This window comes from Rana temporaria, chromosome 11 (genome assembly GCF_905171775.1).
Source record: "Rana temporaria chromosome 11, aRanTem1.1, whole genome shotgun sequence".
NCBI classification, from domain to species: domain Eukaryota; kingdom Metazoa; phylum Chordata; class Amphibia; order Anura; family Ranidae; genus Rana; species Rana temporaria.
The window spans coordinates 47224285-47240407 of NC_053499.1; the positions used below are offsets into that span (position 1 = coordinate 47224285).

A 16123-nucleotide genomic window follows, 5' to 3' on the forward strand; every position below is an offset into this window, starting at 1 on the left:
ACCCCCCGGATAGCGGAGAAGACCCCCCTGATAGTGGAAGAAGAAGCCCCCCCCTGAGAAGCACACCACCCCCCGCCGAAGACGTCGGAGGAAACCCGCCGGGGGGTGGGCGCTTTTATAAAAGCGACCCCCCCTTGGCGATGGAAGAGAACCAGACGGCGGCGAAGAAGAGCGGCACCCACCCGAAGACGTCAAAGAAGAAGCCCCCCCTGCAGAAAAAGCTAAAGAACACAGGGGGTGCCTCCGGAGCAGACTAAAATTATTTTAAAAACCCTTTTGTCGTGTTTATTAACTTTAACATTTTTCCTCCAGGTGAATGGGTAGGGGAACGATGTACCCCATATCCATTCACTTAGGGTGGGGGGCCGGTATCTGGGGGCCCCCTTATTAAAGGTGGCTCCCAGATTCCGATAAGCCTCCCGCCCGCATACCCCGACAACCAATGGCCAGGGTTGTCGGGAAGGGGCCCTGTCCTCATCAACATGGGGACAGGGTGCTCTGGGGTGGGGGGGGCCACAGTGCGCCCCCCTGCCCCAGAGCACCCAACCCCCCATGTTGAAGGCATGCAGCCTGGTACAGCTCAGGGGGGGGGGGGGCGCTCGCTCGTCCCCACTCCTTTCCTGGCCGGCCGGGTAGCTTTGGATACGGGTCTGGTATGGATTGTAGGGGGACCCCCTACGCCATTTTTTCGGCGTAGGGGGGGTCTCCTTACAACCCATACCAGACCTAAGGGCCCGGTATGCTCCTGAGGGGGGAACCCATGCCGGATTTTTATTTAAAATCCGGCGGGGAGTTCCCCCTCAGGATTCATAACAAACGCCGCACACGTGTAGAACTGGCGGGAATCCAAGTCGGATCTCCCGTCGCTTCTATGACGGCTTTGTCTCCATCGCGGCAAGCCAGATCGGCGCTGGCTCCCGCGATGGGGCTCGTAGGTAGTCAATCTCGCCGAGAAAGGGAGCGAGATTGACACAATATCGCGGTCACCTACTGTAGTAGGTTTTTCCTGACATTTTCCAAGTCGCATCCTACAGCAAATGCCATGGTCCACAGAGAGCTTTCAAAGCATCTGAGGGATGTCATTGTTAAAAGGTTTCAGTCAGGAGAAGGGTACAAAGGAATTTCCAAGGCATAAGATATACCCTGGAACACAATGAAGATAGTCATCATCAAGTGGAGAAAATATGGCACAACAGTGACATTAACGAGAACTGGAAGTCCTTCCAAAATTGATGAAAAGACGAGAAGAAGGCTGCCAAGACACCTACAGCAACATTAAAAGAGCTGCAGGAGTATCTGGCAAGTACTGGCTGTGTGGTACATGTGACAACAATCTCCCCGTATTCTTCATATGTCTGGGCTATGGGGTAGAATGGCAAGATGGATGTTTTTTCTTTCGAAGAAAAACATCCCAACCCGGCTAAATTTTGCAAAAACACATTTGAAGTCTCCCAAAAGTGTGTAAGAAAATGTGTTATTGTCTCATAAAACCAAGGTTGAACTTTTTTGGCCATAATTCCAAAAGATATGTTTCGCGCAAAAACAACACTGCACATCACCAAAAGAACACCATAATGCTTTGGGGTAGTTTTTCTTAATCTGGAATAGGGGTCTTAGTTAAGGTAGAGGGAATTATGAACAGTTCCAAATACCAGTCAATATTGGCACAAAACCTTCAGGCTTCTGCTAGAAAGCTGAACCTGAAGATCATCTTACAGCATGACAACGACCCAAAACATTCATCCAAATCAACAAAGGAATGGCTTCACCAGAAGAAGATTAAAGTTTTGAAATGGCCCAGCCAGAGCCCAGACCTGAATCCGATTAAAAATCTGTGGGGCGTTCTGAAGAGGGCTGTAAACAGGAGATGTTCTCGCAATCTGACAGATTTGGAGTGTTTTTGCATAGAAGAGTAGGCAAATATTGCCAAGTCAAGATGTAATAATATCAAAAGGTGCTTCAACAAAGTATTAGTTTAAGTGTGTGCACACTTATGCAACCATAATATATATATTTTTTTATTTTTACTTCCCTCCACCTAAAAGATTTCAGTTTGTTATTCAATTTTTACAGTTCATAGTTCACATTAAAAGGTGGAAAAAGTTCTGAAATGATTCATCTTTTGTCTATTTTTTGTCAATTTGTTTTACATCACAGGAACCAGCATTTCAACGGGGCATGTAGACTTTTTATATCTACTGTATACAAATATTAAGGGCTGGTTTACACCATAACGCTGTGTGGGAAATGCACGTTCCATGCATTGTAGGGGCAAAACAGATTTTAGCGCACATATTCAAGAATGACATTTATCCTGCAAGGCAAGTCAAAAACACCCAGGGGCGGACTGACAACTCATGGGGCCCCCAGGCAATAGAAAATTATGGGGGCCCCGGGCTTACAGATGGCCACCAAGCCAGGAGGCATTACAGAGGCAGGGCAGCTAAAATCTCAGGATTTTCACTTTAAAAGCATGTCGGTTTTGGACATATCAAGGACAGATGTAAAAAAAAAAAAAGATTTTTACATACTGCCCCTGGTTTTAATGAGCCTGGCAACCATGATGTGGCATGGAAAACACCTGAAAAACACCTGAAAACACCTGAACATATTCGAAATAATACAGGGGTTTGGTCACACTACTGTATATGGTCATATAGTGTCAAGCCAACTTACTGCGACAAAGTATCTCGAATTAGTGGGTCCTACCCTAGTAATAGAATGAAAGTTCCTGCGTCTCAACCATGGGAGCCAAATTCATCTATGTGGATGAACTGACGGGATTCCTCCTATGCACTGGTGGCCACAAATAAGAAGGGAGAGGGGTACTCCAGACCAAAAAAAACCTGGTCAGAGTCACTACAATATACAAAAAAATACTTGGGGGCACACCCTAAAATGCATTTACATTCAAGACGGTGCTGCTACAAGACCAACAAACAGTAAAAAACAGATTATAGCACACACATTCAAGAATGACATTTATCCTGCAAGGCTAGTTAAAAACACCTGAACATGTTCAAAATAATACAGGGGTTTGGTCACACTATATGTCATATAGTGCTAAGCCCACTTACTGCGACAAAGTACCGCAAATTAGTGGGTCCTACCCTAATAATAGAATGAAATATCCTGTGTCTCCACTAAGGATGAGCTCTGGCGTGTTCGCGTAGAACACGTGCAGAGCCCGCCAGGAAGTGTGCACGGCGCTGCGCTAATAACAGCCAGGGAGACATTTCACGATCCCTGCAGCCGAGCATCGGGACAATGTCTCCCTGGCTGTGATTAGCACAGCGCCGTGCACACTTCCTGGAGGGGTCTGCACGTGTTCTATGCGAACATGCCAGAGCTCATCCTTAGTCTCAACCATGGGAGCCAAACTCCTCTATGTGGAAGAACTGAAGGGATTCCTCCTATGCACTGGTGGCCAGTAAAAAGAGGTAATGAGGAGGGGGGGGGGGGGTGTGTGCTATAATATGTTTTGTACTGTCTGTTGGTCTTGTAGCAGCACCATCTTGAATCTAAAGACATTTTACGGTGTGCCCCCCAAGTATGTTTTTGTTTTGTTTATGTATTGTAGTTGAATGTGCTGCCCTTGCAATCTGCATGCACGTGACAATGTATTGTTAATGGCACCCCAAATGCAGATCGCAAAAGCAGTGTGTCTGCGGGCACCAAATCGCATGGTACCACAATACCATGCAGTTTGGTTAAAAGTAGCGCAAGCACTATTTTTTGCACAGGGAAATTAGAGTTGCCACCTTTCCATCAAGCCAAACCCGAACACTGTAGCGTTGCGCTAAATTTTTTTTTGTAGTTTACAAAACAAATGAAAAACAAAATGTAATAAAAATAGATGTAAAACCTGCATAACCTTTTTTAAAAATTGTGCTGCACCAAAACGCATTCAATTTTGTTACCATACGTTTTGCGGCAGATGAATGAGCAAAAAAGCAAGAGGTGTGGTAAGACTTAAAGGCACCACTGCACGCCTGTAAAAAGGTTGTGTGTGTTGTTTTGAATTGCAAGAATGCACACAATTTTGTGCATATTCCCGCAACACAAAAATGTCCACCTAGGACAGGGGCAATAAACTGAAATTCTAATTTTCTTCCAGCCGAGGTCCGAATTGCTCTCTAAGGCCCCGTACACACGACCAAACATGTATGCTGAAACTGGTCCGCGGACCAGTTTCAGCATACATGTTCGGTCGTGTGTAGGCGTGAGCGGGCCGAATTCCAGCAAACATTTGCCCGCCGGGCCTTTTCCCAGCAGACAAATATTCCTGCCCGCTCGGACATGTACGGTCGTCAGTACAGACCTACCGTACATGTCCGAGCGCCCGCCGTCCCTCGCATGCGTCGAATGACTTCGACGCATGCGTGGAAGCCTTTAAATGGCAGGCCCGCCCACGTCGCCGCGTCATCATCGCGACGACGCGGACACGCCCCGCGTAATGTTTACGCGCGGACTTCTGTACGATGGTTAGTACAACCATCGTACAGAAGCCCTCTGGCAGGCATGTACGGTGAAAACGGTCCGACGGACCGGTTTCACCGTACATGTTTGCTCGTTAGTACCCGGCCTAATATAATGTAAAAGTAGGTTAATCCCATCCATATTTCAAGTAAAAGACAATAGAACCAGGTTACATAAGGTGTCTCTATCAGAGTACCCCCCTTACATCAGGTGTCCCCACTATAGCTCACCTTACATCAGATGTCGCCATCACAACCCCCTTTACATCAAATGTCGCCATCACAACCTCCTTTACATCAAATGTCACCACCACAGCCCTCCTTACATCAGATGTGCAACCACAGCCCCCCTTACACCAGATGTGGAACCACAGCACCCCTTACATCAGATGTACCATTATAACACCACTTACACTAGATGTGCAACCACAGAACCCCTTACATAAGATGTGCAACCACAGCACCCCTTACACCAGATATGCAACCACAGCACCCCTTACATCAGATGAGCAACCACAGCACCCCTTACACCAGATGTACCATTACAGCACCACTTACACCAGATGTGCAACCACAGCACCCCTTACATCAGATGTGCAACCATAGCACCCCTTACACCAGATGTAATAACTGCTAGTGAAAGTTCTTGTTGGGATTAGAGCTTAGAACTCCAAATATGAATTTTACTTCGGAATCATAAGATGCAATTTACTTGATAGTATATCTAATCACAGTTTCCCAATTAGGGCTGCTCATCGCAATCTTATGTGCAAATATGTATATCCATGTGGCTAGAGTAGCATTGATTTAACAAATGTGCTCCATATAGCATGTGACTCAACCATACAAATGTCTGATGTCAACTGCTCCCATATGGTAAAGTCCAGGACTTTGTAGTACATACATAATATATATGCATTGAGTAATGTCCTGGCTAATTATGGATGTACATATTTCAAAAATGATCTCATTGCGTGGACCTAAAACCTTCACCAAACATATTAGGCAATCCACAGTGTGCAGTGCTTGCAAAAAGGACCCATGACAGTGTAGGTAGTCCTACATAAATGACATACATGAAGTTCTAAACAAGATACATGAAGATTAGTTCTAATTGTGCACAAATCCTTCAAATAAATACAAGACAATCATAATCAGCCAGTTTGACCAATTTAAGACATTTTATCATTATTTTTCATTCATTTGATGCAATTGTGTATAATTAGAACCCATCTTCACAATAAATGTTTCTGTAGGACTGCCTGCACTGCTAGGGGTCCTTCTTGTCTGCACTGAACCCAACTGATTTACCTCATGTATTTGGTAGATGTTTTTTATCCGCTCAACAAGATCACATTTGAACTTTGTACAACCATGCTTAGCAAGTATAATATTCTATGCATGTATATAATGTGCTATACATTTCTGAACTTTACCGTATTTGAGCGGTTAAATTCAGACATTTACTGTAGTTAGGTGAGCAACATGTTCTACAGTACATACTTGTCAAATCCATGCTACCTCGGTCTCATTGATATACATCTAGTTTGGGATGAATATCCTTAATTGGGATACTGTGATTGCATCTTATGGTTCAGAAGTGAATTTAAAAAAATCCTGTTCTGTGTGAGTTCTGTGTGCTCATCCCAGCAAGAACCCTCACCAGCAGCGATCACTAGCAATATCACATTGTTCCTGGAATCAATCGTCACATCAAATCCTAAATAGAGATATTTGGATACAAGTTTACATACGGGTGAATATGTTGTAATTTTGTTGATAGACAGCCAGGGACAAGTGTGTGATATTTAGTGTGACATGTACCTACTATATTAGATGACTATTGTGGCTGATTTACCATATTAGATACTATTGATACATTCCCTATAGGCCCTGCAATAAGCGTGGTTTCATTTTTAAATGTTTTTAGTGGCATCAAATATACTGGGTATATATAAAATGTTGTTAAGCTAATAGAGTACTGTATTTGCCGGCGTATAAGACGACTCGGCATATAAGACGACCCCCTGACATGCTGCTAAAAACGGTGGTTTTGTAGTCTACTCACCGTATTAGACGACCCCCTTGTGTGGAAGTAATGAAGAAGCCCGCCGGGTGCTCTATACAGCTGTATGTAGTTTGTAAAATGCGCGCCGCGCTCAGCCAATCACTATGCTTGATCGATATCAGCTGCCGGGTGCTCTGTACGGCTGCATGTATTCTGTATATGCACGCTCAGCCAATCCCGATGCACTGTGTGATGACAGAGCATGCTAAGCCTGCTCGGATTGGATAACAACCTCTGCCAATCTGAGCAGGCTACATAAATGTAGCCTGCTCGGATTGGCAGAGGTCGTTACTCCAATCCGAGCAGGCTTAGCATGCTCTGTCATCACACAGTGCATCGGGATTGGCTAAGCGGCGCATATACAGAATACATGCAGCCGTACAGAGCACCCGGCAGCTGATATCGATCGAGCAGCTGGTATACCCGGCGTATAAGACGACCCCCGGATTTTGGCTGTGAAATTCCGGTGTAAAAAGTCATCTTATACGCCGGAAAATACGGTATATGCTTTAATACACTATATGCTTCTCACATGTGCATGAGACCCATCATATTGGAGTTATGTTTGACTATACAGTAGTTACACCCAAGTGGGAATTTTATGGTATGCAGAATTTTTGACAATGGCCAGGGTCTGTCTCTACTGTATTAAAGTAGTAGTATAATTTTAGATGTCCCATCACTTTCTATCCCACTGACAATGCCTACCAGGACAAACAGAGAGGGTACATCTCCTTGCTGGGAACACAGAAAGCAATAAAACCCTGACATAGGTTCAAAACCCTCCATAATCTATCCAAAACTACAAAAAAAACAAAAAGTTTGTCTATAGATACTCTAAAATCAGTATTCCTTCATAGCATCATTATATTCATAGCTGTAACAACACTGTCATTTTACACACAGAATCGTATGCACATGACTGGTGCTCCAAGCTGAATTCCGGAACTGAAGTTTTCTCAGCTTGTCACTCTGTAGTTAATCCAACAATTTATTATCAGGTAATGTTTATTAGGTACTGTTTATTAATCAATTGATTACTCTATCAATCTATTAATTAATCACAATGGCAATCATCTCCTAATCAACAATAAGTATGAGATGCATCAGTTTTGTAAATTCTTTCAAATTCAATACAAATTTGGGTTTGTAACACATTTTTAAAGCTGAATTCCAGGTGTGGCTATTTTTGCATAGTTACATTGGTCCAGTTTGACCACTTTAAAGGATCACTAAAGGACATTTTTTTAAGCTAAATAGCTTCCTTTACCTTACTGCAGTACTGGTTTCATGTCCTCATTGTTCGTTTTTACTTTGAAGTTTCTGTAATTCTGCTGTGATCTCCACACTTCCTGCTTGTCTGGTTCCTTATGAAAAATCTCATGGCAGCTTTTCACTGTCGTCCAAGCTGTGTGTCTAAAACTCCTCAGAACCAATCAGATTCATTTTAAAAACAAAACACTGCCCTGGATTTGTTTGTTTTTGTTCTGTGGGTCTCTTTACTTCACAGAAACATGAAACCAGTTTAAAAACGAAAGTAAAACTAGAGGCACATTATATGATTGAATTTAATCTATTTTTAAAAGGAATCAGTTAACTTTTATGTCTCTATACCCTGTACACAGTCATTTCAGCAAAAACATTTTTTTCCTTTAGTGACCCTTTAAGTATGCATGTGCCATACTTGCCAATCCCTGTGGAAGCTGCCGTCTAGCTTCCGGGTCCCATGCTGAGTGGCTGCCCTGCTGCTTAGTGAACACAGGAGGTTGCATCCTCTGACTAATAGAAAATATTCAGCGCTGGAAAAAATGAATAAAATAAAACCTAATAAATGCAAGCCAGCACTAAGGACAAATTCATAAAAAATTCACAAATAGAACTATATAATAAACAGTGCAGCGCAATAAAACAAAAATAAATATATAAATAAAGTGAAAAGATACACAATGCTAGTGTATATAATATTAACAAAAACAGTGTCCATGTGAGGAAAAACCATAAATAAATAAATCCACAGTCAGTCCAACGAAAAGAAATTCCAGAGTGAAAAGTGAAGGGATGACACCATATAATATCCACCACCAGTGAAAGATGGCCTCTCACCTCAGAGCTTAGACCCTTGCGGATCACAAAGCATATCTGTTTGTATTAACAGCTGACAGCCTCCATAGGAAACGGATGGATGGGATTTAGCACCACGGATCCAAACCCAATGACTTTCCAACAGGGATACCACCATATAATTGAAAAGAAAGGGGAAAATCTAGTGCTCTCCGATTGGATTTCTTTTAATAAAAACAAACAATAAAAAAGTTGCACTCACATGTAAGGACACTCAGTGTGCCGAGTGTCAGCATAACAGCATATAACAGCATGTAAAACCATCTGTCTGTCTTCTGCGGCGGTCGTGGGTGACGTTCTGCGTAGCTCCTACCCTCTGTACGCGTTACATCCCATGGGCGGGACTTCCTCAGGGAGCTCCCTTAACCTTAAGGGAGCTCCCTTAACCCAGATTGCAGACAGATGGTTTTACATGCTGTTATATGCTAGACCCGAGCACCTAATTGGCTGAGAGGCGGGTCATTGTTAGGAAAGCGATTTAACAGCAAACAGCACAGAATTGCGCCCGCTGTTTACCAATTTGGAAGCCTATTAGAGCCTATGGCTCTAATCAGGTGCTTAAAAAAAAAAACCGCTTCTGTATTTCAGATGCCCGGCACCCGACAAGGGGACGGACACCTGAATAGGGGGTGGCAGCGGCTACAATAGATAGATTCATGCAATGCATGAATCTATCTATTGGTGATAGACAGGTGGCAGGAGAGAGGGGGCGGGCTCCTGCGCCCTTTATGGACGCACCCCCAGGGATTTGTTTCTTTAGCAGTTTTCAATATTGCAGCACTAAAAGTGACATTCTCTCTTCACCCAAGTGAAAGTTCACTTTTACTTTGAAAAACATCCACCATATAATCAGACCTAAGTGAATAGAAGGCAATATACATTTTACAGTGATATAAATCTGAATGGTAAAACTGAAGTGGCAGTAGCGAGACTACACTGTCATGGAAGATAACTGCCACCTGTATATATACACACAGTGGAACCTCGGATTACTAACATAATCCGTTCCAGGAGAATGCTCGTAATCCAAAGTACTCGCATATCAAAGCGAGATTCCCCATTGAAGTCAATGGAAACAAAAACAATTTTTTCCGCATTGAATTTAATAGCATGCAATACCGCATGCGGCCAGGGCCGGGGCGGGCACCAGAGAGCCTCGGAAAAGGCCGTAAAGGTCTGAGGATACCTCGGCTGACCTCGGCAAACCTCGGAAAGACTCTGTTCCCGAGATTTGCCAAGGTCAGCCGAGCTGTCGTCGGGCCTTTCCGTGCATTTCCTGTGCTCAGCTCCGGTGCCCCCCCCCCCCACCTCAGGCCAACTACTTTGGCCCGAATTGTGCTCGTTTTGTGAGACAACACTTGCAAACCGAGTTACGATTTTTAAAAATGCAGTGCTTGTATTTGCGAAACACTCGGTAATCATGTTACTCGTAAACCGAGGTTCCACTGTGTACAGTATTTCACAAAAATAAGTACACCCCTCACATATTTGTAAATATTTTATTATATCTTTTCATGTGACAACACTGAATAAATTGCACTTTGCTATAATGTAAAGCAGTGAGTGTACAGCTTGTATAACAGCGTACATTTGCTGTCCCCTCAAAATAACTCAGCACACAGCCATTTATGTCTAAACCGCTGGCAACAAAAGTTAGTACACCCCTAAGTGAAAATGTCCAAAATTGGTGCTAAAGTGTCAATATTTTGTGTGACCACCATGATTTTCAAGCACTGCATTAACCCTCTTGGGCATGGAGTTCACCAGAGCTTCACAGGTTGCCACTGGAGTCCTCTTCCACTCTTCCATGATGACATCACCTTCCATTTGAGGATGTCCCACAGATGCTCAATAGGGTTTAGGTCTGGAGACTTGCTTGGCCAGTTCGTCACCTTTACACTTAGCTTCTTTGGCAAGGCAGTTGAGGTCTTGGTGGTGTGTTTGAGGCCGTTATCATGTTGGAATACTACCCTGTGGCCCAGTCTCCGAAGGAGACTGTATGGTCTTGGCCAGTTCAGTTTCAGGGTCTTGGTAATCTTCTTATAGCCTAAGCCATCTTTATGTAGAGCAACTATTATTATTTTCAGATCCTCAGAGAGTTCTTTGTCATGAGGTACCATATTGAATTTCCAGCGACCAGTATTAGAGACCAACACTAAACACCAAATAACACCAAATTTGACACACCTGCTCCCCATTCACACCTGAGACCTTGTAACACTAATGGGTCACATGACACCAGGGAGGGAAAATGGCTTGTGGTCACACAAAATATTGACACTTTGGGCCCAATTTGGAAATTTTTCACTTATGGGGTGTACTCACTTTTGTTGCCAGTGGTCTAGACATTAATGGCTGTGTGTTAAATTATGTTGAGGGGACAGCAAATGTACACTGTTATACAAGCTGTATACTTACTACTTTACATTGTAGCAAACTGTCATTTCTTCAGTGATTTATATGAAAGCCTCTAAGTGTAGAAAATAAACATAAAATTATAGTACCATCATCCTAAAGATCAATTTTGAATAGAATAAGGGTTAATGGGACCCCAAAGGCCCAAAGAGACACAGAGCAAGTAGGGGCAGAGGGACTATAGTGGTACTAGTTAAGAAAATTTATAAGAGAGTTGTGGTAAAGGTAAAAAATATAAATCAGTTTATTTAACATAATATCAAAAAACAGGAGACACACATGGTTATAAAATATATCAAACACAGCAGTATAAAATAGTGGACATATTGTATGACCAACCGTCCCAATCACCGAGATGGCATAAACCCTAGACACAGGGTGGCGGTGAAACGAAGGGGGTCATACAAGTCAAAATCTCTTCTAGTTTCGCAATGATAGTTGCTTCGTCAGGAGAATTTCTGTACAGAGAGATTCCACCCGCTAGGGAACAGAGGCCCACCGCCAAGTTGGAGAAAGGACCCAACAGCAGAGGAAAACCTGTATTGGCTGTATAGAGATATTAAAAGTATGAGGAGGGGCCCTGGGACCTATGTGGAGGTTAGCAGCAGGTAATCAAAGGCCGCACAAGGAGCTGTGAGTTACCGGTTAAGGTGTGCCAACAACAAAAGGGTTTGTTTGTAAGTAGACAGCTTGGTGTTTGGTGAAACAGCAAGCATATCCCAGGGCCAGGTGTGCATCTTCAGTGTTGTCACATGAAAAGATATAATAAAGTCTTTACCAAAATGTAAGGGGTGTACTCACTTTTGTGAGATACTGTGTGTGTATATATATATATATATATATATATATATATATATATATATATATATACACACACACACATACACACACACACAAAATGTTGTGAAAAATGATTTCCCCCCTTTTCTATTTTTTTTGCATATTTGTCATACCTAAAAGATTCAGATCATCAAACAAGTTTTAATATTACACAAAGATAACCCAAGTAAATATGAGATGCAGTTTTTATATGATAACTTCATTAATTAGAGGAAAAATGTTGTCCAAACCTGCTTGGCCCTATGTGAAAAAGTAATTCCCACCTTGCTAAATCATGAATTAACCATATTATTTCACTTGTCACACTCCAGCCTGTTTACTGGCAGACCTGTTGAATCAATAAATCACTTAAATTGAATCTTTGTGACAAAGTGAAGCACGCGAAAAGATCTAAAAAAACAACACATCATACTGTGATCTAAAGAAATTCAAGAACAGATGAGAAACAAAGTAATTGACATGTATCAGTCAGGAAAAGGTTGCAAAGCCATTTCTAAGGCTTTGGGACTCCAGTGATTCACAATGAGCACCACATCCACAAATAGAGAAAACTTGAAACAGCGGTGATCCTTCCCAGAAGTGGCTGACCTACCAAAACTTCTCAAAGAGTGAAATGGCGACTCATCCAGGAGGTAATAAAATAGCCCATAACAACATCTAAATAACTGCTGGCCCCAGTTGCTTCAGTTAAGGTCAGTGTTCATGATTTAACAATAAGCGACAATGGCATCCATGGGAGAGTGCCAATGAGAAAGCCACGGCTGACCAAAAAGAACACAAAGGCTGGTCTCACATTTGCAAAAAAAAAAAAAAAACATCTTCATTATCACCAAGACTTTTGGGCAAATATTGGACCGATGAGACAAAAGTTAAACTTTTTGGAAGTTGTGCATCCTGTTACATCAGGCATAAAACTAACATAGCATTTCATAAAAAGAACATCAAACCAACAGTCAAACGTGGTGGCGGTAGTGTGATCGTCCTGGACTTCTTTGCAGCTTCAGGACTTGGACGATTTGTCATAATTGATGAAACCATGAACTGTATGCTCTACCACACAATCCTGAAGGAGAATATCTGGCCATCAGTTCCTGACCTCAAGCTCAAGCACACTTGCGTTATGCAGCAGGACAATGATCTGAATCCTCTCTGAACTGCCTGAATGGCTCAAAAAAACTAAATTAAGGTTCTGGAGATGCCTAGTCCAAGTCCAGACTTAAATTCGATTGAGATGCTGTAGCATGACCTTAAACAGAGTGAAAAAGAACTACAGCGCTACTAACAAATAATCTCAAAGAAACCACAAAAAATAACTAAATAATACAGCAGCAATCAAAAAACAGTGAACTAAACCAAATGATAAATGAATAAATACTGATGCGCTCGTATTAACTCATGTGCAATGTGAATCGTACATATTCAATCAAGCAAAAAACCTAGTGAGAAAACTCTTAATATATATGTGAGTAGATCATGAAAAAAAGTCCTGATGATTGAATCAGTCAGTCTGCAGTGCTCCTTCCCTAATTGCCAAGCTCTCACTTCAATGTGATCAGATTACAACAACCTCCAGCAGCAATCAGATGTTTCCAGTTTCATTCAGTCACATGCAAAAGAGGAGGAAAGGAAACATAGCGCAATATTGTACCATATAGATGTGGATAAAGGTTGCACTTAGTGCACTCACGTATCCTCGCTTATAATATAGACAGGGTATGTTGCCGCTCAGTTTAAGTGGACTCCTCACTCGGGATAGACATCCGATGGTCCGTCACTGTAGGCTCCTCCCCCACATGTATCGTCACTAGTCACGTGACTTAATCATGGGTATTCTGGGATACATGCTTACCTGTAGGGAAAAGTGGTTGTGCAGGGTGTACAACCACTTTAACACAGAACCCAGAGGTGGTTTAATAGTGTGTTTTGACCAAACTTAGTTGTGCGGTCACACGTTCTGGGGTGAGCAGATCCACAAAGGGGGGGGCAGCACGAGTGTGCAATCACGTTGAAGAGTTTGGAGCACCATCACTTGAATTTAAATCACTGTACGTTTTGAAAGGATTTTATTTTGATGAATTATCATTATTGATGCACCTGAATGATCAAATCTATGAATTAATATTATTGATACACTTGTATGATTAAACACATGTTTTAGTTTATGCACGTTATGTCAGGACCAATAAGGTAAGTACTCACCGAGGCCGAGATGCTGAGGGCGGCTCACCTTTGCGACCCTGTGCAGACCACTCCCTTGAGTTAGAACAGAGGAGGGACGGCACAAGGAGGCACCTGTGCCGGGAACTGGTAGGCAGACTTGGTGCAGCTGACGAAAACAGGGCAGGTGCAGAGGACTGGAGACAGTCGTTGATCAGGCAGGAACAGGCAGGTAAGTCCAGAAGGGACCAACAGGAAACAAAGGCAAATCCGGGTCACAGGCCGTGGGTCAGGAGTTGGAGAGATCAGAGGAAGTCCATGAGAGCAAGCCAAGGTCAAGGGGCAGGAGACAACAGCAAATACGATAGGCAGGCAGGGGTCAAGTGTAGGAGATGGCAGAGAATCGCCAAGGTCCAATCCGGGTCAAGCAGGTCTGGGTATACAGGTTTCCAAGGTTCTCTCACAGGGTAAAGCTGACAACGAACCAGCAATTAGCAAAGGGGAAGGGGCTGGCTTAAATAGGCCGCACTGGCCACTGATTGGTCCAAAGTAACATGGGTTCAGAACCAGGCTCCAAGGGACAGCAAGCAAAGTAGTAGTTGAGCAGTGGCTCAGAGGCAAAGAGCTGGACTCACAATGGACAGGTCCCAGGTTCAATTCCACCCAGAGCCAACTGGGGAAATGTGACCGTAAAGGGCAGTGCCCTGACAGTGCCCCCCCCCCCTAGGGGCGGACTCCGGACGCCCAAACTGTCCACTAGTTCCAGATGCTCCTGATGGATCAAACAGGGAGCATGTAGATCTTTACTTTTTCTTTTTTGGCTTTTTTGATCCTGAAGTTCTGGTAGGGGGCGCCCTCCTTGCTTGTAAGGCCTGTTCAAATATTACCAGATCCTGTCTACGGACCATAGTACCATCCGAGGCATACGTGCAGTCTGGAGGGAGAACTTCAACTGGGGACATAGGAACTGAAGACACCGGAACTGGAACTGGGGACACAGAAACTGAGGACATAAGAACTGGGACTGAAGACACTGGGACTGAAGACACTGGGACTGAAGACACTGGGACTGAAGACACTGGGACTGAGGACACTGGAACTGGGGACACTGGAACTGGGGACACTGGAACTGGGGACACTGGAACTGGGGACACTGGAACTGGGGACACAGGAACTGGGGACACAGGAACTGGGGACACAGGAACTGGGGACACTGGAAAGGTAGGTACAGATTCTGAGGCATAGAAAAAACTTCCAATAGTACCCACTTGAAGAAGCTTTGGCCGAGTTGGGCAAAGCGATATAAGGTGCCCGCTAGCACCACAATAAAAGCAAAGTCCATGGGCTCTTCTCCGCTCTCTTTCTGCCATAGATAGGCTGGACCGGATGACCCCGATCTGCATAGGTTCTTCCTCCTCCAAGGTAGGCGTGTGAGCATCCACAGAGATATCAAGACCTTGTGATGGGGAAGCTTCCTGGCTGGGCACATACAGGGTTTCATAATCTGGCACACACTGGGCTGGCTGGGTGTCATAACCGCACTGGGGCTTCCTATCCCTGGGTACCCGTAGGCCCCGTGAATTAAGAGCAGACCTGGGAGCGCTGGTCTTCTTGGAAACAGAAACATATGAGTCCAGCGCAGACATGAACGTCTCCCAGCTGTCCAAGACTGGACTCTTTTCCTGCAACAGCAGATGAGCCCACGATTTGATCTGCCCTGTTAGCAAATTGATGGAGGCTCGAACCTTAATATAATCCGTGGCATAGGTCCTAGGTCTGAGGGTGAACAACAGCTCACAGTCGGTTTGAAAGCACAGGAAGGATGCACGGTTCCCATCAAATTTTTCTGGCATAAGAACAAATGGCTCATAATATACAGGTTCCGGGGCTGGGCGTGTTGTCTCTTTAAATTTTTGGACCTCCTGTTGTAGTTCCTGAATAGTATGGTTCAGGCTGGAGACTTGCAGAGCCAGGGAGGAGAGCATCTTGTATAAGTCTGAGGACTCCATAACATTAGTTAGTCCATTATGCAAGGGTTTACCTT

The 16123-nt window shown here is 43.8% G+C and overlaps 1 protein-coding gene across 1 annotated transcript in view; it reads left to right on the top strand.

Annotated features, from left to right (window-relative positions):
• Positions 1-16123, top strand: part of LOC120916787 (mucin-2-like) — a 211395-nt gene that overhangs the window by 19809 nt on the left and 175463 nt on the right. Inside the window, exon 5 of the mRNA XM_040327724.1 lies at positions 7453-7547. Within this exon, the coding sequence (XP_040183658.1) occupies positions 7453-7547 (95 nt within the window). The remainder of the gene's footprint in view (positions 1-7452; positions 7548-16123) is intronic.